The sequence below is a fragment of the Ovis canadensis genome, chromosome 1, assembly GCF_042477335.2.
Source record: "Ovis canadensis isolate MfBH-ARS-UI-01 breed Bighorn chromosome 1, ARS-UI_OviCan_v2, whole genome shotgun sequence".
Taxonomy (NCBI): domain Eukaryota; kingdom Metazoa; phylum Chordata; class Mammalia; order Artiodactyla; family Bovidae; genus Ovis; species Ovis canadensis.
Window position 1 is genome coordinate 276,273,012 of NC_091245.1, and position 26,548 is coordinate 276,299,559.

At 47.7% G+C, this 26,548-nt stretch overlaps 1 protein-coding gene across 5 annotated transcripts in view; it reads left to right on the plus strand.

Annotated features, from left to right (window-relative positions):
* BTD (biotinidase) overlaps nt 1-26,548 on the plus strand; it is a 57,648-nt gene that overhangs the window by 21,284 nt on the left and 9,816 nt on the right. For all 5 annotated transcript variants that reach the window (XM_069568463.1, XM_069568454.1, XM_069568435.1 and 2 more), the window contains exons 2-3: nt 15,055-15,325; nt 20,668-20,817. In XM_069568463.1, coding sequence (XP_069424564.1) covers nt 15,071-15,325; nt 20,668-20,817 — 405 coding nt within the window. In that variant the 5' untranslated portion in view covers nt 15,055-15,070. The remainder of the gene's footprint in view (nt 1-15,054; nt 15,326-20,667; nt 20,818-26,548) is intronic.

Below are 26,548 nucleotides of genomic sequence, written 5' to 3' on the forward strand. Positions count from 1 at the left end.
ATTCCCTGAGCTTCTTTGTTTGGCAGCAGTTTGCAAAAGGGGACAAATCCCACGGAGAAAGCCTTTGTGTGCCTATGTTTGCTAACATCCCATTAGCCAAATTGCATTATAGGTGGAGCTAAGTCTCTGAGTGGGATGGCATTAGTGTTTCATGATAAGGGAACATGAACACAGAGAGAGGAATTTCTAGCCGTTTTTGTAGTCAGTTTACTAAAATGCCTGTTGTCCAAGCATCTTTGATAGTGTACTTCATTCTTTCTCCAGCGATCCATAAGGTTATTTATCAAGTTGCCACGCATGTGTGGCCTGTCTCTAGACTCTTTGTCCTTTTCCTACCCCAATGCCAGTCCAATCCTATCTTAATTTCTGCATTTTTGAAATAAGCCTTTATGTTGGTAGGATAAGTTTTTCTACTTTGTTGTTTTCAAACCATCTCACCTATTGTAATTAGTTTCCAATCACTGCCGTAACAAACTGAATGGCTTAAAACAACATAAATTCATTATTTTAACAGTTCTGTAGTTAAGGAACCTGACACGGGGTTCACTGGAATAACATCAAGGCGTTGGCAGGACCGCATTCCTTTCTGGAGGCTCTAGGAGAGAATCCACGCCTTTCTCCTTCCAGCCTCGGGAGGTCTCTCGCATTCTTGGGTCCATCTTCAAAGTGAGCAGAATCAGGCCGTCTTACTCTCTCTGGTTCTCCTGCTTCTCTGTTCCTAAGGGCTGAGTGACTACGCTGAGTTTACCTGGACAATCCAGGATAATCTCCCTATTTCAGAGTCAGTTTATCAGCAGACTTAATCCCCCCTTTCCACATAGTCACAAGTTCTAGGGATTGCGATGTGAACGTCTTTGTGGAGCCATTATCCTGCCACTAGGTTTATTCTTGGCCTTTTTTTGTTTTGTGTAAATTCTAAAATCAGTTTATCGAGTTCCATGAGATACTTTGAGATTCTAATTGGAATTACATTGTTCATAAATTAACTTGGATAGAACAGTATCTTTATAGTAAGTCTGTTTGACATAGCATGATATATATCTCTCCATTTATTTTATTTTTCCTTAATCTTTAATAAAAATCATATTTATTTCTAAGTATCTTACTATTTGGTTATTGGCATTTTCTAGTTTTTTTGGGGGGGTCAATGTATTAGAATGCAATTAATTTTCATGGGCTGATCTCAAATCTAACTACTTTACTGTATTTTCTTATTAATTATAATTAGCTTATAGATTCTCTTCAGTGTCTTTGTTGATAAGCATGTCATATTCATGAAAGTTATGTGTCTTTCTTTTTTGTTCTTATATCTTTTATATTTTGTATTTTTTTAACATTCCTATTTTAAAATATTTTTTAAAGGTTGTACTCCATTTATAGTTATTATTACATATTAGCTATCTTCCCTCTGCTGTACAATATATCCTTGTAACTTACTTTGTACATAATAGTTTGTACCACTTAATGCCCCCTCCCTCTTCAGTCTCTCTACCAGTAACCACTAGTTTGTTCTCTGTCTCGGTAAGCCTGCTGCTTTTTTGTTATATTTGCTATTTTTTATGTTTTTTAGATTGCACGTGTAAGGTATTTCATTCTTTTATATGGCTGAGTAGGATTCCTGTGTGTGTATCTTCTCTATCCATTCATCCATTGACGGATACTTAGGTTGGTTCCAAATCTTAGCAGTTGTAAGTAGTGCTGCTGTAAATGTTGGGGAGCATGTGTCCTTTCGAATTAGCATTATGTCCATACCCAGGAGTGAAATTGCTGGATCACTCTCTGGCTTTATTTTTATCTTTTGAGGAACTTCCTTACTGTTTTCCTCAGTAGCTGCACCAGTTTACATCCCCATCAACAATGTGCAAGGGTTCCTTTTCTCCACATTCTCACCCACGTTTGTTATTTGTATTCTTTTTGATGCTAGCCATTCTGATAGGTATGAGGTGATAGCATGTTGTGGTTTTGATTTGCATCTTCCTGATGTTTAGTGATGCTGAGCATCTTTTCAGGTGCTTGTTGACCATCTGCCTTTCTCCTTTGTATATATGCTTCTCCTTTTTCTTGTCTTATTGCGCAGGCTAAGACCTCCAGTACAGTATAGATAAGAAGCACTGATACGTGACATTTTAATTTCCTTTAATGTATTAATATGGTGAATTGAGTTGATATGCTTTCTCGTATTAAATGATTCATCATTCTTTGATAAATCCTACTTGGTCATGATGTAAACTTTGCTTAATTAAGTTTGCTATTATTTTTATTTAGGCTTCCTGCATTTATGTTTAAGAATGAGAGTCAGCCATTATTTTCCTTTCTTGAACTATCCATATCTAGCTTGTGTATCAAGGTTATACTTATACTATACTTTAAAAAGTTTTAGAATAGTTTGTATACAATATTTATGTTTAAATATGTTTGTATAAAAAATATACAGTATGTATCTTTACTTGGATGTTTGGGAGAATTCTACTGAAAAATATACCAGGATGGGTGCTTTTAGAGAAAGTCTTTGATAATTTAATTTTTCTTGGGAAATTGGTCTCCTTCATTTTCCTATCCTTTTTGAACTTGGTTTTGGGAAGCTTTATTTTCCTAAAAAAATTTGCATTTTCATCCAGATATCCTTTTAACATATATTTGTACCAGAGCATCCAGTAATCAGTTCTAAAATCTTCATTGTAATCACAAGTATGTTCCCTTTTAGTTGTTTTCATGTACATGTACATATGTGTATTTGTTACTTTTCTCCTTGATCAATCTTGATGCAGTCTTGATTATTTCATTAGTCCTTTCAAAGAATCAGTTTTTGTACCCAAGACTTCTTGGAGAAATGGCCACTTCCAACTCTGAGCCAGGAAATGTATACAATAAGCCTGGGACATCTTTTAGTGTTAAATTACAAAGAAGGTATCAAAAAGTATTAGAGTGATGTCAAGAGAAATCAAGGGCTGACTTGAAAAGGCTACTGTGAGTCAACAATGAGTTTCTATAATGATAATAATTGCAATGGAAAAACCCCATGAAATATGTTTAAATCCTTGAATTTATAATATTTTTTTAAAATTGGTCACCTTCAGATAATAAGTTACTTATCCTGAAAACTGATTTTAAAAAGACTGAGAGAGAAAATCTAGCATTTTTCCTGTCTTGGCTATATGAACTGTACCATTAGATAACCAAATAATAGATAAAATGTCTCTTTATACAAAGCACCTCGATTAATGAGGGAAAATGAAATGATAGACTACCAGCACTGCAATTCTAAATGGATAGAAGAAGGATTGATGGTTTGTTCTAAGATCATGAAAAGAGAGTCAGACACACGTCTCATGCTGAAAGAACATACCATGCCTGCGGCTGCTGCTGCTGCTAAGTCGCTTCAGTCGTGTCCGACTCTGTGCGACCCCATAGACGGCAGCCCACCAGCCCCAGCCATCCCTGGGATTCTCCAGGCAAGAACACTGGAGTGGGTTGCCATTTCCTTCTCCACTACCATGCATAGTCATCCCCAAAGGATAGAACCTGAGTTCAATCCAGTCTCTGGATCCGGGTGTCATATTAAAGGATTATTGTCCATTTATTTGCCATATTTTTAAAATCACCTCTTGGTTGGCAGTTTATCCTATATGTGTTTTTTTCAAGAAAGACTGATAAAAATAATATTCCCTGAGTTCTTGCATTGTCCAGTCTATTACCTCTTATTTCTATACTGCAAACACAGTTTGGCATAGAAGGAAACTCCTGGTTCATATTTTCTTCTTCAAAAGGACTCTATGTACTAGCATTGACGTTGCTGTGGCCAAGTCTGAGGAGCACCGGATTTTGTGTGCTTATAAATGCCCTTGATCATTTTACTTGGCTTTCCAAGTGACTCCCACTTTGTCTTTGAAGGTCAGGAATCTTACTAGATGATGTACTGGTGTTGAAATTCTGTTTCTTTCTTTCCTGAGTTTTGGTGTGTCCTTTCCTGGGTCGGGAAGATCCCCTGGAGAAGGAAATGGCAATCCACTCCAGCACTCTTGCCTGGAAAACCCCATGGACGGAGGAGCCTGATAGGCTACAGTCCATGGGGTCGCAAAGAGTCGGACACAACTGAGCGACTTCACTTTCACTTCTTTCAATATGTAAGTTCAAATCTGCTTTTCTTTCTGGAAAGTTTTCTTCAGTTACATCTTCAAATAACGTTCCTCTTCCATTATCTATTATTGTATCGTTATGTATTATCTATGTGTAACAAGTTACCACACATTTAGTAACTTAAAACACAGCGTATTTATCATCTCACAGTTTCAGTGGTCAAGGCGTTTGAGCGAGCTTAACTGCACCCTTTGAGCAGGACCTCCCAAGGCTACAGTGAAGATGTCAGCTGGGTTCACAGTCTCATCCAAGGCTGAGTCCTCTTCCAAGCTCAGCTGGTGTTTAGAAGAATAATTTCCTTGCAATGGTAGAAGTCCTGGTAGCTTTCTTCTCCAAGGACAGGAGAAGAGAAAGTGTCTGACTCCAGGGAGGACGCCAGTTCCTTTTTTAAAGTCCTTTACCTGATTAGGTCAGGCCCACCCAGGATAATCTCTTAAATAATTCAGAATTAGCTGATTTGAGATTTTAGTTACACGTGAAATCCGTTCACCTTCACCACGTTCTGTTGGCTGGAAGCAAAGCATAGTTTCTACCTGCGTTCAGGGAAGGGTGTCTCCACCGCACATTTATTTCCCTTTTCTTTTATGGATTTCCCAATCGTGTATATGTTGGCTCTGATTCACCAACCCTCCCTATCTGTCGTTTCCTCTAGGCTCCTTTTCAGTTCTACATTTCCGTTCATGTTGCTCAGCTCCTCATTCTTGACCCCTTGTCAAATATGTTATTTACAGCATCATCAGATTCTTTTGTGCTGTTCTGTACTTGCTTTCTTTTTTTTTTTCCAAAAATTTAAGTTCATTTTTAAAATTGAGGTGTAATTGACGTGTAAACTTATGTTAGTTTCAGATGTACAGCATCACGACTTGATATCTGTGTACGTTACTAAATGATCACCACAGTAACTCTAGTCAACCTTGTCACCACACATAGTTGAAAGTATTTTTTATGATGAGAATTTTTTTAAGATTTACTTTCTTAGCAACATTCAGATATGCAATACAGTATCAGTAACTATAGTCACCAAGCTGTACATTACATCCCAGGACTTATTTTGTAACTGGAAGTGTGCCTTAATTTATTTGATGGTTTTTTTTTTTCCTGCTTCTCTCTTAAGTTCTACCAAATAACATTTTATTTCCCCCCCTCTGCCTTCTCCTTTTCCCCCTCCTCTCTCTTCCCCTTTCTCTACCCCTCTACCCCTGCCCCGCCTCTCTTTTTTCTTCCTTTTAAAAATGATTTTGTGTTTGGTCTTTTTTTGTGTGGTTTTGTCTTATAAACCAATTGTTTGGGGTTTTCTTCATTTTGTTCACAGTATTTATGTGCTTTGTGGCAACTTGCTAGCAAATAATCTTGGTTTGCTTTTCTTATAGGATCCTTTTTGAAGAATTTAATTACTCTATTTATTTATTTTGGCTGCTTTGCATGACTCGTGGAATCTTAATGTTCCCACCAGGGGTCAAACCTGGGCCCCTCAGCAGTGAAAGCGCAAAGTCCTAGCCAATGGACCACTAGGGAGGTCCCAGAGCCAGGATTTCAGATCAGATATTTTAAAACTCAAAAGCCCATATTCTTTACTTCCATGGTATGCTGTCATTTCAACTGACTTTCTTCTTATTTAAATGACTTCCTAAGATTAAATCTCAGAAGTATACTGTTTGTGATTTATTATACAAATTGTCAAACTTTTTTTTCCCCGATAAGAAATTACTATTATCACTTTACTAGTTTATTTGTCCAAATTTAGTATTTTAAAATTGTACAAGTTAATGTTTATTTTGTACATAAGTTCAGAGTCTTTCAGAGTGTTTGTTAATGATTTGTTTTCTTCTTTAAATCTGTTCTTGTTCCTTGCCTATTTGTAAACGTTGACTTGAGGTTTAATTTTGCATGTAAACTTTAATTTATTGATCTGTTTCTTTTATTGTTTTAACTGCTTCAGATTTTAGACAGTTGTTTCATCAGATCCCTGATACCCAATTATAATTTATTTTAGTTTTCCTAACATTTAATATTTAACTCCTGATTTTGAGTTTGTTTTTGTGTATAGTGTAAGGTGTTTAAACTTATTTCCAATGCGTGTAAGTGAAAAGTGAAAGTGAAGTCGCTCAGTCGTGTCTGACTCTTAGTGACCCCATGGACTGCAGCCCACCAGGCTCCTCCGTCCATGGGATTTTCCAGGCAAGAGTACTGGAGTGGGGTGCCATTGCCTTCTCCATATTGTTATTCAGTCATCCCAGTATCACTTATTCAGTCAAACTTTTCCTCTTGTTATTCTGAGTGTGATGGCATAAAAAGAATGTAGGCCTTTGGACAGAATTAATTTGAATTGAATCCTGGTTCTAGATATTGGTCGCTTTCAAGCTTAGGAGTAGCCTCTTTCCCAAAAGAGCCGGACTGTTTTCCACTGCTCCATCCTGAGTGCTGAGGATGCTGCACCAACGAGTGTGGGGAACTTGGGCCAAAGCTCCCCAGCTGGGAAAGCTGCAACGGCCAGTCAGATGTCTGCCCTCAGACGCTCTGCATGGCCCAGGGCAATGGGACTTGGCGTTAGTACCAGGATGTAGTCACGGCTGAGCTGGGACCCTTGCCAGCGGGAAAGAGGCACACAAAAAATTCCCAGTCTGTCCAAAGCACGGCATGTTCAGCGCCTCCAGGAGAACAAAAGCAGAGATGGTAACCAGTTCTCTGCCACGCACGTGAGACGGTCACTCTCACCCAGGATTGTGTGGTGCGCTCTGTTTGGTGGTGGGTCACCTACATCACGCCACAATGCTTGTGCCGAGAGCATCATCCGCCAGCACTCAGGACTGACAGCATCAGGACCCACTTGCCTGCTTCTCGCTGCTCCTCTCTCGGGGAGCTTAGCTGTGCCTCTCCCGTATACGCTTCACACACCCTCCGTAGGAGAAGATGGCCTTTGGCAGGTTTTCTCTGGTGCTTTGTTTTGCTTCAGCTTTTTTATTGTTTCGTTTGCTCTCCCTGCTGTTGTTCATTCTCAGTGTTTCTGGACTGCGCTGTTAGGGATTGTTCTTTTGACTTGGGGACCATGGCTTCCCCTGTTCTCCGCTGTCTGCATCCCGGGCGTCCTCACCATCCTGTTGGTCCTGTGCTGTGGGTGTCTCCTTCGCCAGCACGGGAGCGACAAGCCCTGATGTCCTGGTCTTTGGCCTGTCTTGCCCTTAGGGATATCGTGTCCACCATACGCCTAATTCACAAAGAGCCGTTCCATTGTGCCCACTTCTGAGCATGTCTTCCCTGAATATTTGACCTGCAGTTCTAGAGCATCGTGCTTTCTGTCCGCGGCTTGTGTCCAGCCTTCAGGGCCTCATTCTCTAAAAGGTGCTTCTTCTGACCACTCTGATTGAAGGTAGTCCCACACAGAAATGGGAGGTGGGGGGCGGCATTTCTCAAGGGCTTTGAAAGACAGTTCTTTGCTGATACCACGGAGGCTTATTTCAGAGACCTTGATGACAGTTCCGGAGGGCTGGGAAGGTGAAGCCCAGCCGGAAGTCATAGATGTCCCAGGATAGCAGGGTTGCCACAAGCGCCCGCGCTGTTCCTCTGGCCCAAGACCAGTGGAGAGTGAGGACGCACAGGTGGAGAGTGAGGGCGCGCAGGTGGAGAGAGAGTGAGGGCGCGCAGGTGGAGAGTGAGGGCGCGCAGGTGGAGAGTGAGGGCGCGCAGGTGGAGAGAGAGTGAGGGCACGCAGGTGGAGAGAGAGTGAGGGCACGCAGGTGGAGAGTGAGGGCGCGCAGGTGGAGAGTGAGGGCGCGCAGGTGGAGAGAGGGTGAGGGCGTGCAGGTGGAGAGTGAGGGCGTGCAGGTGGAGAGTGAGGGCGCGCAGGTGGAGAGTGAGGGCGCGCAGGTGGAGAGAGGGTGAGGGCGCGCAGGTGGAGAGTGAGGGCGCGCAGGTGGAGAGTGAGGGCGCACAGCTGCTCCGAGCTCGCCCTGCTCCCTTGGCCGAGGTCTGTGAACCACAGTTGAGGTCTCAGCAATTCATTTTTGGCTTCCAAAGATTTCAGATAAGGTTTTGAAAAGAAATCTGGTACATTTTTGCAGAATATAGCTGGAAGATTTTTTAGATTATCTATTTATTTATGAATGTATACTATTTATAAATTTTTAAAATTAGAAATTAAAATTTATTCAAATTTATAAATATATCATTTATTTTATTATATTTCTACATATTTCTTTATTCCTCTTATGAAATTACTGAATGGAGTATCTATCTATTACCCCTGTTTTATTCTTTTAAAATCAAGAACTTTAAACATGTGAAAATCAGCAACAATCTGGTTCTACTGTGATGTTCCTGTTGAGGCAAAGACAAGCACTGAATCCTTTCACTGACCTGGATCAGATTGTTTTGGGGACTCCCCCCACCTCCAATTTGATTGTTTACTTTGCTGCTCATTTTCAGTAACATGGTGGAAACACTCTGAAATCTGCCCACATTGTCTCAGCCCTGTTGGAGAGGTACCTGAGAAATAAAGGTGATGGTTCTGGCTCACACTTTTCATTGACGTGAGTGGAAGACAGAGACAGAATGGACCTGCCTTTACCCTCCAGCCCAGTGGTTCTCCAGGTGACCAAAGCTAGGAGCATCAGCACCACCATCACCCGGGAACTTGTTAGAAAAATGCATATTCTCGGGCCCTACCCCAGAGCTGCTGAGTTAAAACTCCCGGGAACAGGGCCCCCGGAGCTCCGTGTTCAAGCCCTGCGGGTGTCCCAGCATCAGACCCACGTCTGAGAACCCCTGCTCTGGTCTGACAACCCATACTGTCTCGTGGGAGGGTGCTGTGAATTTCTGTCGAATTCTGCTGCAACTGCATTGAAGATACTACCGCGGCCTTTGAAGTTCTGATAAACTACCCTTGTCTTGAATGTGCGCTGGGAGGGCTGGACCAGGAGCCAGGAGAGCTGCTTTCTCTATCGTCACCACTAACTGATCCTGGAGGACTCCCTCACCAGGAAAGTGGAGTTTTACCATCTGCTTTTCTTGCTTTGTGTGACAGGATGATAAAATGAAACAGTGGATGTTAAAGTGGTTTGAAAATGTTAGCATGCAATGTGAAATGCAAGGCGGCGTCCATATAAGAGAGTCCCTGAAGAGCTTTACCGTGACCAGATTTCCCTGTGAACAGCCCTGTGCTTCTGCAGTTGGCTGTGTTTCTGTGCACACCCACTCACAGCTGTTAGAAATCACAGCTAACTTAGCACCTGTGAATACAGAAGATGCAATAGGTCCTAGGAACATGACAGAGAAAAAAAAAACTAGCTTTCATGAGACCCCAATCTTGGAAAATCAAATGCTTTCTAGTTTCTTCACTGTAAGGTGAAATGTTAGACATGAAAGGGAGAAGGCAAGGAGAGGGGAAGACACCCTTTTGCTTCTTAAGAAGGACCCACTATCGTGGCATTCGCGCTGACGGTGGTACCCAGTTTGCCCACAGGGTGGCAGCTGCAGACCCGGAGGCTCAGCCTCACGGCCGTCTTCTCTGCACAAGAGTGAAAAAAAAAAGAGCCTTCTTCCATTCATTCAACACCCGCGCGTTTCAGGGGGCGGTTTTGTCTTCAATTATAGAGATAATATCCCATTTGAGGAAAAGAAAGGTGGCCCTATTTCAGTTCCAGTGGTCTGTGATTGCTCATTGGGTGTTCCACGAGAAATGACTGCAGTGGACAGAAAGAGAGGCCAGTCCAAGGCCTGGCCTGTGGTTACACTTCTGTGTGGCCTTCTCTTGTTTGGTGAGAACAGCTGGACCGTTTTTTAAGGGAAATCACGACCTACCAGTTCAGCCTGAAGTTCCTAGTAATTTACTCACTGTCTCATGTGAATTCAGCCTTGAACTCCAGCACCACCCTCAGCGGCCCCCTGAGGCACTGGAGTCTTGGTGGTGGAAATTGGCAGGAAACTGAGCTCCAACGCTGTGGGGCTTTACCTTGCTCCAGGGCCTGTCAGGGGCCAGACTGAGAAGAGGAGGCTTTCCGGATAGGATAATGAAGTTCTCCTTGGGGTTTCTTTAAATTCAGATTATATAAATTAGGTGGAGATGGGCATTCTTTCTTTTTTTCTTCTTTTAATGGAAGGATAATTGCTTTACAGAATTTTGCTGTTTTCTGTCAAACCTCAACATGAATCAGCCCTAGGCATTATTTCTTTTTAAAAAAATTATTTTTAAAATTTTCTATTGGAGTATAGCTGATTAGCAATGTTGTGATGGCTTCAGGTGGACAGCAAAGGGACTCAGCCGTACACACACATGTATCCCTTCTCCCCCAAACTCCCCTCCCATCCAGGCTGCCACCTAACAAGGAGCAGAGTTCCCCGTGCTCTATAGTAGGTCCTTGTTGGTTCTCCATTTAAAATACAGCGGCGTGTCCGTGTCCATCCCAAACTCCCTAACCGTCCCTTCCCTCCATCCTCCCACTCCCATCCCCTGCAACCATGAGTTCTCATAGTTTGTGAGTATGATTCTGTTTTGTGAATAAATTCATTTGTATCGTTTCTTTTTAGATTTTGCATATAAGAGATCATATTTCTCCTCTGTCTGACTTACGAGATGCTCGTACTTACTTATGTGGAAGGACTTAGGGAAATCACAAAATTCATGAGAACGGGTTTAAAACTATTTAGAGCTTCACAGTGTTTTTCTTGGAGTCCTGTCGGACACATGCAGAGGTGTATTCTGCTCGTTCCTAATGACTTAGCTGGTCCTGCTTTGTTCCACGGGATGTACCATTTCCTCTGCCAACTCTTCCCGCCTCTTTCCCAATAACGGGCCTGTTATTCTCCCCAGCAAGTGAAAAGTGACAAGCTCTTTTATTAAAACAATCAGGACATCTATATATAAAATGTTAAAGGGATATACCCGCCTCTGAAATTATCTTATTAAGAATACCTTCATAATAATCCTTTCATTTTTTTGCAAAAGACACTACTGTAATAGCAAGGCTAGGAAGGAAACACAGCTAATTATCAAAGTGACTCATGTAGCAAGATGGAAAATCCAAGTTCCTTGTGTGTAAAAATATCTCGTGATTGACGTGTTACCAAATTTCCACAAAATCGATTTCCACGTCGTGATTTAAGGCTTTGATTGCTTTCGCTCATGGATCGCAGGAACTTTCCCGAGCAGAATGAGCATCCGGGGAGCATGCTTCCTTATGAAATGAGAAGCAGAGGCTTCTGTAGGCAGTGGGCAGGTGAGGACGCTGGCGTGAAGGAGTGCTGCCACCCCCGCCGTTTCCTGTCGGGTCTGCGAGCACTCTAGCTCTCCCTGTGGGGGCGCCGGGGAGTCACCGGGAGATTCTGAGCAGAGCAGCGGCTCTGAGCGGCTCAGGCTCTACCTGGATCTCCGTGGAGAAGGGGCCAGAGGAGGGGAAGCTGCCCGTTGGTGCCCTCTGGCTTCATTTTCCGCCGCCTCCCAGCCCTCTGCGCTTCTGGCTGTTTCCCGAGCCACCCCCGAAGCCCTGACTTGGCCCTTTTACCCAAGCAGCCTCTGCCTGGAGCCCTCTCCCCGCCAGGAGTCCACAGCCCTCCTCTCGCACCTTCTTCAGATACCAGGGTCTCTTTGAGCTCTTCCTGGTCTAAAACCTTCCCCAGCCCACCCCCGGCCCTCCCTGCCCTCTCCCCGTCTCTATCTTTCCTTGCTACTTATTGCCAGCTGTTGCATGAAGTGCAGCCAGCAGGGCAAGAGCAGTGGGATTAATGTCCCAGTAAACTCGCCATCCGTTGAAAGATCTGAAGGTAGAGAGTGCACTCCGCACGCCCAGCCCACCTGCTGTGCCCAGAGCACTCACAGTAGTCTGCAGGTGGGCAGAGTCCTCTAACCCCAGGCCTGGTTTGTCATAAAGGGTGGAACGTCCCACGGGATTTCTGGAACACCTCCTGGAAGGGAGAAACAGCATGAGGTGTGGGGGTCGTTCAGCCTCGTAATCTTAGGGTCCAGTCTGCCCCACGCAGGCTGAGAGAGAGGGTCGCTAGGCAGGCCCCCATTCTGAACCCCGAGCGCGGTCTCTGCTGAAAGCATACGGCTTTCGCAGCATCATAAAGTTGCGAGTGAGGGACCCTCTGTGTGGATTGTGGCAGACACGTGGTAGGGGGTGGTCCACTCGGAAGGGCTGGGCACCTTCACCACTGGGTCCTTGAGGCCAGTGCCTGCATCTGGCATGGGCAGGCGTCACGCGGACATTGAAGTGAGTGTCCGCCGGCCCTGCCATCTCCCTGCTGGCTCAGGGGGCACGGGAAGCAGGGGGTTGGAATCAGGTGTTGCTTCAGTGATGCCTCCACGCCGGGCCCTTCCTGGAGTCTCGCCTCACATCAAATGGAAGGAGGCTCGTAGCTCGCTCTTCAGACTGAACACTGGCCTCCAGCCACCTCTGTGTTCACAGTCCAGGCCCTGCCCAGCTCTGCACGGGGGTCAGTTGCTGGGCCGCCAGAAACCTCCTGACTCTAGGGCCTGGTATTCCCGGAGAGCCCCTCGCCCCTCAGCCACGGGCATGGCTCCTGAGCCAACTCTGGGGCCCTCGCATCCTGGCCACCCCCCAGCCCTGCTTTTCAGAGCTCCTGCCACATGAAGGATTCGGTTAAAATGTCTGCGGTGGCACCCTCTGCAGCAGGGACACTGTGGTGCCTATTTTTACTCGAATCACTCATTCTCTGCCGCCTCAGTAGGCTTACTTCCTTTGGAGCGTGACTACCTGGCTGAATCTGCCTAACCGTGCATTCCTGACTGACCTCTGTTCACGTAGAAATGATGGCTCCTTTTGTAAAGAATCTAAATTTATTTTCTCAAAATAGAAAGGAAGGTGATACCGTGCCAATTCTGCGAGGTCCTTGCTTTGCCGGATTGCAGTCCCTGAGACGTAAACAAAGGTTCTGCGTCCCCCATCAGTGGTGGGCAGCCCTTAGCTGAGACGGGAGGGCCCTGCAACAGCACCCTTGCTCCAGGGCCTCCTGACCTGCCCCCACCCGGCCCCGGGTCATCTGCCCCCCACGCACCCCCATCACAGGCCTCATTTTCCTCCCTCTTAGGGAGAGACCTGGGTTCGATCCCTGGGTTGGGAAGATCCCCTGGAGAAGGGAATGGCTACCCACTCCAGTATTCTGGCCTAGAGAATTCCATGGACCCTACAGTCCATGGGGTCGCTGGGGTCGCAAAGAGTCAGACACGACTGAGCGACTTTCACTCACTCACTCACTCAGGGAGGCCATGGCCTTACATTGTGAGTGTGGCTTTGAAGATGAACGTATCCCCCCACAAACCACTCTCCATTATCATCATTCTGAAACCAGAGCTGGAATGTTAAACAGATTTTGAGACTTTAAAAATTATTCCTTGCCAATCTTCAGAAACAAAACTCAAGTAAGAAAGCTTATCAATTGCACTTCTGTTTCTGCTCAAAAGCTCCTGAACTCGGGCTCAAAGGCCCCTTGTTCTGACCTCCCTACACGGCAGCGCGCTGGGGCCTGGCATTTGGGTGGACCCTTTATTCCCCAGGGAAGGAGGAGCAGTTTGCGAGGGGCCAGGGCAGGGGGGGGAAGGCGTGCCGCCTGGCCAGAGCAGTCTCTGAGTCCGGGGTTCTGACGGAGCACCCGGAGCCCGGGCCGCTGCTGAAAATAGTTACGGTTGCTTTTGTTTTTGGAACTTTTGCAAGAAAAGGAAATTTGTGGCGCCTGGAGAGTCTGGTTTTGGAATGCAAGCACCGGGGCTCTGAGTCAGACTTGGGCGGGACGTCATTTTCTCATTAAGGAGCAGAACATGGTTTCTTGATCCGTTTTTGCTGTCTTGATGTCTAGCTGGATTCCTGGGTGGTTGGTCAGCCTGGGCACATCTCCGCCGAGCACGGGGCCCGGCCTTGGCACCAGCCAGCAAGTCTGTGGGCCAGAGGAGGGGCTTTGGCTGCCAGGCCAGGTCGATTTTCAAGGCAGAACTGTGTGCAAAAATGCCCAGTGACACATAACTATTAAAAATTACAATTCCTGTTCTTGGGGGAAAAAGGCACAAAACACAGAAGTGTCATTGTAAGTGATATGATTTACTTCTAATCTCGTACAGTAAGAGCTAGAAAGCTGAGTTTCCTTTCCAGAAAATTCTCATCTTCAAAAAGTTTCATTTTATTACTGCTGAAGGATTTTAATTTCCAAATGAGTATGCTTAAAAAAAAAAAAAAAAGAGTTTTGGAAATCCCAGAGACAGAAGTAGAAAAAGTCACAGTGTATGATGGCAGTTCTCAAGTTCAAGGCGAGGTGAGGGAAGTTGTGCTGTGATGGCAGACTTCTTTTAGCCCATCTGTAAACTGACATTTAAGTAGAAGTCGGCAGTTTCTCTGCACCAAGTTAAAGACTGTTGTGCTGGCTAAGGGGAGGCTTATATATAAGCCTTTATAGAAGTGTATAAATATTCACTACCAACCCAAGAAAAGCAGGGAGAGTTGTGATGCGTCAGGCTTTATGGCTTGGGTAGCCGAGCTGTACTTTGAGGACCACGACCATCACAGCCGGTATGGACAGTTGACCTGCAGCGTGACTGTGCACATGGAGGGCAGGCTGTGGGGCGTGGGGGTGCGTCACAGCATGATGTAAAACCGTTAGACTAGTTATTATTGCCTAAATCTGAAGCCTGAAGCTAGAAGAGTCCTGCTGGGGAAACAATCGCGGCGAACACCGGGTCTGTTTTGGAAATGTTCTGAACCAGACGGTTAACACAGTGAGCCATTTTGTTAAAGGGCCCTCGCTCCATGTTTGGAGAGAAACACACACCCTTTTATTAGGAACGTGAAGCAAACCCTTTGAGCTGCAGCAACCTGGCGGGTACGTCTAGTTGCCAGGAATAATGAATCTGTGGAAGTCCCGGTCCTGGCAGGATCCTGGCCTCATCTGTTCTCTCCTCATCCCTTCCCCTTCTAGACTGACCAGCGGCGCCATGTCCAGAGCCGGCCGGCAGCTGGCCCTTCTCCTGTGTAGCTGCTGCCTGGCTGTGGCCATCCCAGGTGACCCGGCCGAGGAGGGCTGTCCGGCCGAGCCCCGCCAGGCTGCCCACTACGTGGCCGCCGTGTACGAGCACCGATCCTTCCTGAGTCCCGACCCGCTGGCCCTCACCAGCCGCAAACAGGCCTTGGAGCTCATGCATCGGAACCTCGACATCTATGAGCAGCAAGTGACGACCGCCGCCCGAAAGGCAAGGCGTGCTCAACAGGGTGGGCTGGCCCCGGGTCAGTGGTCCCCCGCAGCCCCTCTGGGAAATCAGACCCAGAGCGCTGAGCTGAAGGAATTAGGTGGCTCAGTTCAGTCCAGTCGCTCAGTCGTGTCCAACTCTTTGTGACCCCATGGACTGCAGCACACCAAGCCTCCCTGTCCATCACCAACTCCTGGAGTCCACCCAAACTCATGTCCATTGAGTCGGTGATGCCATCCAACCATCTCATCCGCTGCCATCCCCTTCTCCTCCCGCCTTCAATCTTTCCCGGCATCACAGTCTTTCTCAGTGAGTCAGTTTTTCACATCAGGTGGCCAAAGTATTGGAGTTTCGGCTTCAGCATCAGTCCTTCCAAAGAATACTCAGGACTGAGCTGTATCAGGGAGCTAGAGGCCCGCTACTCAGAGGGCGGTCTGCAGACCAGCAGCATCAGCCTGCCCGCCAGAGCCCGTGAGCAATGCAGAACCTGGGGCCCGTCCTAGACCTGCAGAGTCAGAATCTATAATTTTGTAAGATCCCAAGGTGATCCCTCCGGCCTGGGGGACTTGCGGGCCAGGCCCCTGGTTATCACACGTGGGGGCTGCTAAACCAACTGGGTGTCTGGCAGCTCCCACGCGCACAGAGTGGGCTGGGGTGCAGGCGGGGGCCTTGGCTCTCCTAAAGGTGCCCGCAGTAGGAAGACAGTGCAGAAACACCACAAAGCTGCCCGCCCGCTGGCCTCTCCTGCTCTCAGAGGCTTTCAGAGTCTAACTGAAGCAGGGAGCCGCCCCGGAGCGGGTTTGCTGCCTCCTGATGACGCGGGGGCCTTATTGCTGCTCCCCGTGCCAGACCCCAAGCAGCCCGAGGGCCCGGTCCAGACAGAACTGAGCCCAGCGGACAGAGCGGACTGGTGCCACCTCTGTCCCCGGGGAAGGAGGGGGGTACTGACTGGAGGGAGGGCCAAGAGGGTAGGACCAGCGGGGCTGCTGAAGGACGCCCCACGCTTGGGGACAGGTGGGGACCCCCTGGGGGCAGAGCCCCGTGCCTGTGAGGTCAGGGGCAGACCACCTGCCCAAGCAGCCGCCCGCCCCTGCACAGGGTGGCCAGCCCTGCCCGGCCACGTTCTGACGTGCAGCCTGTAGCACAGCACACTGATGTTGGAAGGGCGCCTAAAGGCCGCGTCCTGCTTCTGATGGGTGACGCTCCTCCTCTGTTCCCAACCCGACGCCCAGCCCTGTACGCCTCCAGGGCCCAGGGCTCACCGTCCACTTGAGACGGTGGAAACTCCTGGGAAAGAGCTTTCTTTCCATGAGCGACAGTCAGCCTCCCCGCCGCTGACGCCCATCGCCCTGTCCTCCGAACCCAACAGGACAGACTGAACCCTACCCACCCACCCACGCTGCCTCCCCCAGATTGCAGCCTCGCTGTCACGGCCGGGATCTCCCCCAGGCCCATCAGGATCTCCCCCAGGCCCACTGGGGGTCTCTCCCCAGGCCTGTCAGGATCTTCCCCCAGGCCCATCGGGATCTCCTCCAGGCCCATCGGGGGTCTCTCCCCAGGCCCATTGGGAGTCTCTCCCCATGCGCGTCGGGATCTGTCCCCAGGCCCATCCACAGCTCCTGGAGAGAGGCGGTTCCAGCCCTTCCCCCTGGGCTTCCTGGGCTGCCCCATACCCTGGACTGCGCACAGCTCTGTTGAGGGCAGGACGGAGCAGACCTGACTCCATTCGCAGTGTTGTCCCCAGATGAAAAGCTTTTCACAGTTACATCTCGCTGTGGGCTCGCCAGGCACTTGCTGTCAGTTGTAGCCCCCGAGCCCTTTTCGCACAGGCATACACGCTGCCAAGGCCGTGCCATCCGTGTAAGGTTAACTGATTTAACCTGATAGCAAAGCCTCCCATCTATGCCATTAAGTTTCATCGCCCCAGCCTGGGGCTACTTGGGGATGCGCACGGGCCTCCTGCGTGTCAGTCACAGTCACTTGCATCCTTCACGGCTCCTGGACACACCTTGTCTCAGTCTTCCCTGAAGTTGGTGTGAAAACATCCCAGGCCATGCCCCCAGGCCTTCTCCTGACACAGATCCATTCTCTGCACGGGGGGCGTTGGCTTGCACCGTGCTGAAATGTCACCCCCTTTCCCGCCATCCTGCCCACAAAACCACACTGAGACATTTGGCAGATGCCGTACTGAAACCCAGAGACCGTGACTGCAGTATCCCTGCCTTTTCATCACCTGCACCCGAATGAAACATGTAACATGTTTTTATTAAACGTACACTGGCTGCAGACATCATTCCATCTCTACTTGTGGTCCAGGATCAAGGATAAAGCTGTTGATTTGGTCATTTTTAGGATTTACAGACATCTTAGCTCCCCTACATGGCTATATGTGTTAAACTCACCTCTAAGACAGGTTGATGCCAAGTGTGTGTCAGAGTTTTGTATTAAAACAAGCTACAAGGGCAGGCTAACTGAAAGAGTGCTCTCTTGACAAAGGCATTTACGGTGAAGAACAGGAGTCACGCTAAAGATATCAGGCTGGGAGTTCACCTGGGTTGCCACTCGGAATTCCTCGGGAGTTCTTTGGCTCACTGGTCTATCAGGCAACTGCTCAAGCCCTTTGTCAGATGTGCAGAGCGCTTCCTAGAAGGCATCAGACCCCGAGTTCTGCCTCTGCTCCAGTCTGAGTCCTCATTCCTGGCAGGCGTGTAGTTAGGAAATGCAATTTAATATCAATAGATATACATAAGTGTTGCTTTCCAGAGGTAACCATTCAGTGCTTTCAGAGCATTAGTTTTTAATAAAGGAAAGCATTTGCCCAAGTGTAATTTGCAAACAGAAGCGTGACTCTTACACATAGAGAAGAGGTTAGAAGCGTGACTCTTACACATAGAGAAGAACGGGCATGTGTCAGAGCTTTGATCTGACTTGCAGGCCGCGTGCTGCTTCTGTGGGTGACCCTCCTCCTCTGTTCCCAACCTGACGCCCAGCCCTGTACGCCTCCAGGGCCCAGGGCTCACCGTCTGCTTGAATTCGAGGAAGAGATGTGAGTGCATCCATCAGTCAGATGAATGTGGAAATGAATCTGCGAATAGATGCAAAACTGGCTAATGCTGTCCCGTGCCGCGCTGTGCTCAGTCGCTCAGTCGCATCCGACTCTCTGCAACCCCGTGGACTGTAGCCCACCAGGCTCCTCTGCCCGTGGGATTCTCTAGGCAAGGATACTGGAGTGGGTTGCCATGCCCTCCTGTAGGGGATCTTCCCGACCCAGGGATTTAACCCAGGTTTCCCGCATTGCAGCCGGATTCTTTAGTCCTGCAGGGCAATAAGACATCATCTTTAGGGTGATGGTTTGTTAAATAGCAAAGGCAAACAGTGGCTCATTCACTAGATAAATGGTCCGCGAAGGTACTTGTCAGTCAGTACTCTGCTGTGCTGTGGAAACATGTACAGACACAACGGATGCAGACAGACACTCTTCATCTTGTTTATTTCCAAGTTTGCGAGAATTTTCCTTTCGAATGTGCAGTAAAGATGACCGAATGCATTTTCTGCTGGAGGGACTGAATTTTGCTATGATCTTTCTGGAAGGCTATTTGGGAATGTATGTTAAGAATTTAAATTTTTTTCCTAAGTTTGACACTCAGTATTTTCACTTATAAAGCTTTATGCTTATAAAGCTTTTATTTATGAAGAAATAACCAGAGCTCCAATCAAAGACTTGTGTACAGTGCTCATCCAGAAAGTGTTTTGAGTACCCTGTAGGCAGATGGGCACCACAGTTATCTCTTTATTACAAAAAGTTGGGAGCAACTCAAATGTCCAGCAACAGAGGATAAACTGTGGTGTCTTCTTAAATATTATCCAGTGTCTAATACAAGTGATGTTTCTGAAGGTGTCTTTGGAGTTTTTTTTTTTTTTTTAATAATAATTTTGTTTATTTACTTCTGGCTGCTCTGGACTCTCACTGCTGCACACAGGCTGTCTCTAACTGCGGTGAGCAGGGCCCACTCTTTGTTGCGGGCGTCTCATTGAGGTGGCTTCTCTTGTTGCGGAGCGTGGGCTGTGGGCACTCACGTTTCAGTAAATGCAGCACTCGAGCTGGATACTCGGCGCTTGCAGGCTCCAGAGACCGTTGGCCTAGTCGTCGTGGTGCCGGGGCTCAGCTGCTCTGCAGCACGGGGACCCTTCCCAGACCAGGGACTGAACCCGTCCCCTGCGTTGGCAGGCGGATTCTTACCTCCAGGAAAGTCCCGGCATCTTTGTAGTCTTGATGGTTCTGTAGTGAGAGCATCAAGATAGAAACTGTGTGTTTATTATTGTCTCAATTATATATACACACACACACACACACACACACACATATGGACAGAGAGGGGGGCAAATGAAATCAGTTAGGATGTTAGCAATTCCTATCTTCATTCTTCCTTTATAATTTCTGTTTTCCAAATGTTCTACAAATAAGCTTTCATGGGTTTTATATAGCCAGGAAAAAGTTATAAGGGTGTGCAGTGCGTTCCGGAAACCAGTGACTCAGATCGCTTGTTATTCTTGATGACTCCTGCTTGCCCAGCTGCCCTCTGCCACCACACGCCATGGCTGAGGCTCCAGGCTTGGCACCTTCAGCCCAGTAAGCAGAGAGCGGCTGCGAAGGGCACGGCCCTGTCCGTTCGGGCTGTCTCAGGTGGCTGCCATCCCCCCCGGGGCTGCCCTAGGTGTGAAGAGGCCTGTAAGGGGCCCAGGGCTCTAAGCGGAGTCTCCTAACTCCCAGGGAGAGAGACGCAAGTTAGAGCCCAGTCCTGGTTCCTATGCTGAAATCAGCTTGACCCTGACCCCCCAGCCCAGGGCGGCCCCACCTCTGCTGTGCGTTAGAGTCACCCGGGACCCTGTAGACAAGCTCTGTCCCTGGGACCCCGCTCACAGCCGACAGAAGCAGACTCTGGGCACGGGCCGCCGGATCACCCCGGAACCCCCAGCGTGTTTTCAGAAGCTCCCCTGCCTGACGGAGAAGCACAGTGAGGGCCGAAAGCCACTGGACTGCCGGTGGCGCGTGTGTTGAGCTCGGCGTTCAGGGCCTGCTGTAGTTCCCACGGCAGCCCCCAGGGCACCGCCCCCGGCTCCTAACCCCGTCCCCTCCAGCCAGGCTCACCCGTCCCCTCCGCCCCGACCAGCCCCACGCTCGTCCCTGGTTCCCTGAGAGTCAGACCCAGTGAGCCGTTCCCCTCAAGGCTCAGATCCCCGGCCCTCCGGTCCTGGTTCCGAGCAGCTGCGGGACGGCTGTCGGATGACGCGGGCTGCTTCCCAGCATCTGCTGACAGACTGTCCTGTGATGTTTTGACTTACAGGGTGCACAGATCATAGTGTTTCCAGAAGACGGCATCCACGGATTCAACTTTACAAGGACATCCATTTACCCGTTCTTGGACTTCATGCCATCTCCCCACTCGGTCAGGTGGAACCCGTGCCTGGAGCCCCACCGCTTCAATGACACGGAGGTAAGTGAGGGGCCTGGCTTCCCTCCTAAGGGGGCAGGAGGCACACAGAGCTGGGCCAGGCCAGGGGCCAGGAGCCAGGACGTGCAGAGCCCTTCGGATCCTGAAAACCAAGCCCAAGTTCCCTGTGCCCCACAGTTAGAGGACGTCCGCTACTACGAGGCCTTTACTCGCCGGAGGCTTCTGCTGGTTTCAGTCACCAAGGAATGCATGAGTATACGTTGGGACAACAGATCAAACAGAGGTTTAAAAAGCGGGCCTTCCCCGGTGGCTCAGTGGTGAAGGATCCAGCTGCAGGAGATGCAGGCTCCATCCCGGTCCAGAAAGACCCCATGTGCTGTGGAGCGGCTCCACCCATGAGCCAGCACTCAGGAGCCAGCGCTCCCAAGCCTGCACTCCGGAGCCTGGGGACCGTGGCTACCGAAGGCCAAGCCCCTAAGCCCCCGCAACGAGAAGCCTGACACTGCTGCCAGAGAGAGAGTAGCCCCCTCTCACTGCGGCTGGAGAGAAGGCCTCCCAGGGACAAAGACCTGGCACAACCAAAAGTCAATAAATAAAATTATTGTAGAAACGAAAAAAATTAAAGTCCACTTCAGCACGCCCTATCCCCCATCCTACCCTGATTTCTAGAGAAAACTATAAATGATTGGATGTACCTCCAACTATTAATATATTCTTCTCTATGCAACCAGCAGATACTGATGTCATTTTTATTTTAAAAAGTTTTTTCATTGATGTACAGTTGATTTCAGTTCAGTTCAGTTCAGTCGCTCAGTCATGTCCAACTTTGCGACCCCGTGAATCACAGCACGCCAGGCCTCCCTGTTCATCACCAACTCCCGGAGTTCACCCAGACTCACCTCCATTGAGTCGGTGATGCCATCCAGCCATCTCATCCTCGGTCGTCCCCTTTTTCTCCTGCCCCCAATCCCTCCCAGCATCAGAGTCTTTTCCAATGAGTCAACTCTTTGCGTGAGGTGGCCAAAGTACTGGAGTTTCAGCTTTACCATCAGTCCTTCCAAAGAACACCCAGGACTGATCTCCTTCAGAATGGACTGGTTGGATCTCCTTGCAGTCCAAGGGACTCTCAAGAGTCTTCTCCAACACCACAGTTCAAAAGCATCAATTCTTCGACTCTCAGCTTTCTTCACAGTCCAACTCTCACATCCATACATGACCACTGGAAAACCATGTGTTAATTTCTGCTGTACAGCAAAGTGGTTCATTTACACGTACACTGTTCTTTATGTTCTTTCTCACTTTGGTTTATCACAGGATATTGAGTATGGTTCCCGGAGCTATACAGCAGGAGCTCGTCTGTCTGTTTTATAGACAGCAGTTTGCACCTGCTGCCCCCACACTCCCGGTCCGCCTCTCCCGCAGCCCGCACCCCACCGCCCCAGCCGCTGCACGTCTGTCCTTTGTATCTGTGGGTCTGCTTCTGTTTCATCCAGTGAAGTCGCTCAGTTGTGTCCGACTCTTTGTGACCCCATGGACTGTAGCTTACCAGGCTCCTCCATCCATGGGATTTTCCAGGCAAGAACACTGAAGTGTGTGGCCATTTCCTTCTCCAGGGGACCTTCCCGACCTGGGGATTGAACCAAGGTCTCCCGCTTTTCCGTCAGAGCTGCCCGAGAAGCCCTGTTTCAGAGATAAGTTCATTTGTGTCCTATTTTACATTCCACATCAGAGTGATGGCGCGTGGCGCTTATCTCTCTCTTTCTGACCCACCTCACTTCCTCTGATCATCGCTTGCGTCCGTCCCTGCTGTGTTACATGGCGTTACTCGATTCTCATGGCTGAGTAACATCCCACTGGGTATGCGTCCCGCATCTTCTTTATCCCGTTGTCAGTCAATGGACGCCTAGGTTGCTTCCGTGTCTTGGTTACTGTGAGTAGTGATGCTGTGAACGTCGGGGAGCGTGTATCTTTCGGGAGTAGTCTTCTGCAGGTACACGCCCAGGAGTGGGCTTGCTGGGTCATCTGGCTGTGCTGGATCTTGGTTGCTGCACGTGGGATCTTTGTTGTGTCCGGCGGGACCTTTCCTTGCAGCACAGAGACTCTCTAGCTGCCGCTCACGGGCTCACTAGTCATTGCACACTAGTCGCGGGCTTAGTTGCTCCGTGGCCTGTGGAATCCTAGTTCCTCAACCAGCGATCACACCCACATTCCCTGCATTGCAAGGCAGAGTCTTAACCACTGGGCCACCAGGGAAATCCCTTTGGTTTTTTTAGGAACCTCCATACGTTTTTTCCATGGGGATGGTCTTGATCCCTGTCTCTTGTACAATGTCACAAACCTCATTCCATAGTTCATCAGGCACTCTATCTATCAGATCTAGGCCCTTAAATCTATTTCTCACTTCCACTGTATAATCATAAGGGATTTGATTTAGGTCATACCTGAATGGTCTAGCGGTTTTCCCTACTTTCTTCAATTTGAGCCTGAATTTGGTAATAAGGAGTTCATGATCTGAGCCACAGTCAGGTCCTGGTCTTGTTTTTGTTGACTGTATAGAGCTTCTCCATCTTTGGCTGCAAAGAATATAATCAATCTGATTTCGGTGTTCACCATTTGGTGATGTCCATGTGTAGAGTCTTCTCTTGTGTTGTTGGAAGAGGGTGTTTGCTATGACCTGTGCATTTTCTTGGCAAAACTCTATTAGTCTTTGCCCTGCTTCATTCCGCATTCCAAGGCCAAACTTGCCTGTAACTCCAGGTGTTTCTTGACTTCCTACTTTTGTATTCCAGTCCGCTATAATGAAAAGGACATCTTTTTTGGGTGTTAGTTCTAAAAGGTCTTGTAGGTCTTCATAAAACCATTTAACTTCAGTTTCTTCAGCATTACTGGTTGGGTCATAGACTTGGATAACTGTGATGTTGTATGGTTTGCCTTGGAGACAAACAGAGATCATTCTGTCATTTTTGAGATTGCATCCAAGTACTGCATTTCAGACTCTTTTGTTGACCATGATGGCTACTCCATTTCTTCTGAGGGATTCCTGCCCACAGTAGTAGATATAATGGCCATCTGAGTTAAATTCACCCATTCCAGTCCATTTTAGTTCGCTGATTCCTAGAATGTCGACATTCACCCTTGCCATCTCTTGTTTGACCACATCCAATTTGCCTTGATTCATGGACCTGACATTCCAGGTTCCTATGCAATATTGCTCTTTATAGCATCATATCTTGCTTCTATCACCAGTCACATCCACAACTGGGTATTGCCTTTGCTTTGGCTCCCTCCCTTCATTCTTTCTGGAGTTATTTCTCCACTGATCTCCAATAGCATATTGGGCACCTACTGACCTGGGGAGTTCCTCTTTCGGTATCCTATCATTTTGCCTTTTCATACTGTTCATGGGGTTCTCAAGGCAAGAATACTGAAGTGGCTTGCCATTCCCTTCTCCAGTGGACCACATTCTGTCATGCAAAAAAGCAAAATGGCTGTCTGGGGAGACCTTACAAATAGCTATGAAAAGAAGAGAGGCAAAAAGCAAAGAAGAAAAGGAAAGATATAAGCACCTGGTTGAAGAGTTCCAAAGAATAGCAAGAAGAGATAACAAAGCCTTCTTCAGCAATCAATGCAAAGAAATAGAGGAAAAGAACAGAATGGGAAAGACTAGAGATCTCTTTAAGAAAATTAGAGATACCAAGGGAACATTTCATGCAAAGATGGGCTCGATAAAGGACAGAAATGGTATGGAGCTAACAGAAGCAGAAGATATTAAGAAGAGGTGGCAAGAATACATGGAAGAACTGTACAAAAAAGATCTTCCCGACCCAGATAATCATGATGATGTGATCATTCATCTAGAGCCAGACATCTTGGAATGTGAAGTCAAGTGGGCCTTAGGAAGCATCACTACGAACAAAGCTAGTGGAGGTGATGGAATTCCAGTTGAGCTGTTTCAAATCCTGAAAGATGATGCTGTGAAAGTGCTGCACTCAATATGCCAGCAAATTTGGAAAACTCAGCAGTGGCCACAGGACTGGAAAAAGTCAGTTTTCGTTCCAATTCCAAAGAAAGGCAATGCCAAAGAATGCTCAAACTACCGCACAATTGCACTCATCTCACATGCTAGTAAAGTAATGCTCAAAATTCTCCAAGCCACACTTCAGCAATACGTGATCTGTGAACTCCCTGATGTTCAAGCTGGTTTTAGACAAGGCAGAGGAACCAGAGATCAAATTGCCAACATCTGCTGGATCATGGAAAAAGCAAGAGAGTTCCAGAAAAACATCTAATTCTGCTTTATTGACTATGCCAAAGCCTTTGACTGTGTGGATCACAAGAAACTGTGGAAAATTCTGAAAGAGATGGGAATACCAGACCACCTAACCTGCCTCTTGAGAAATCTGTATGCAGGTCAGGAAGCAACAGTTACAACTGGACATGGAACAACAGACTGGCTCCAAATAGGAAAAGGAGTCCGTCAAGGCTGTATATTGTCACCCTGTTTATTTAACTTCTATGCAGAGTACATCATGAGAAATGCTGGACTGGAAGAAACACAAGCTGGAATCAAGATTTCCAGGAGAAATATCAATAACCTCAGATATGCAGATGACACCACCCTTATGGCAGAAAGTGAAGAGGAGCTAAAAAGCCTCTTGATGAAAGTGAAAGAGGAGAGTGAAAAAGTTGGCTTAAAGCTCAACATTCAGAAAACGAAGATCATGGCATCTGGTCCCATCACTTGATGGGAAATAGATGGGGAAACAGTAGAAACAGTGTCAGACTTCATTTTTTGGGGCTCCAAAATCACTGCAGATGGTGACTGCAGCCATGAAATTAAAAGATGCTTACTCCTTGGAAGAAAAGTTATGACCAACCTAGATAGTATATTCAAAAGCAGAGAGATTACTTTGCCGACTAAGGTCCGTCTAGTCAAGGCTATGGTTTTTCCAGTAGTCATGTATGGATGTGAGAGTTGGACTGTGAAGAAGGCTGAGCGCTGAAGAATTGATGCTTTTGAGCTGTGGTGTTGGAGAAGACTCTTGAGAGTCCCTTGGACTGCAAGGAGATCCAACCAGTCCATTCTGAAGGAGATCAACCCTGGGATTTCTTTGGAAGGAATGATGCTAAAGCTGAAGCTCCAGTAGTTTGGCCACCTCATGAGAAGAGTTGACTCATTGGAAAAGATTCTGATGCTGGGAGGTACTGGGGGCAGGAGGAGAAGGGGACGACCGAGGATGAGATGGCTGGATGGCATCATGGACTCTATGGAGGTGAGTCTGAGTGAACTCTGGGAGTTGGTGATAGACAGGGAGGCCTGGTGTGCTGCAGTTCATGGGGTCGCAGAGAGTCGGACACGACTGAGCGACTGAACTCAACTGAAATGAACATACGTTTCCCACAGTCGCCACGCCAGTTTACATTCCCACCCAGTGTGGTGCGTTCTCCTTCCTCCATACCCTCTCCAGCAATTGTTATTTGTAGACTTTTAATGATGGCCATTCTAACTGGAGCTAGGCACCACTTCATTGTAGTTTTGATTTGCCTTTCTCTAATAACTAGCAATGTTGAACGTCTTTTCCTGTGCCTGTTGGCCATCTGTACGTGTCTCCTTTGGAGAAACGTCTGTTTAGGTCTTCTGGCCATTTTTCAATTGTGTTTTTGTTGCCGTTCCATTGTATGAGCTGTTTGTATATTTTGGAAATTGAACCATCGTCTCTCACATCATTTGCAATATTTTCTCCTGGTCCATAGGCTGACTTTGTGTATTGTG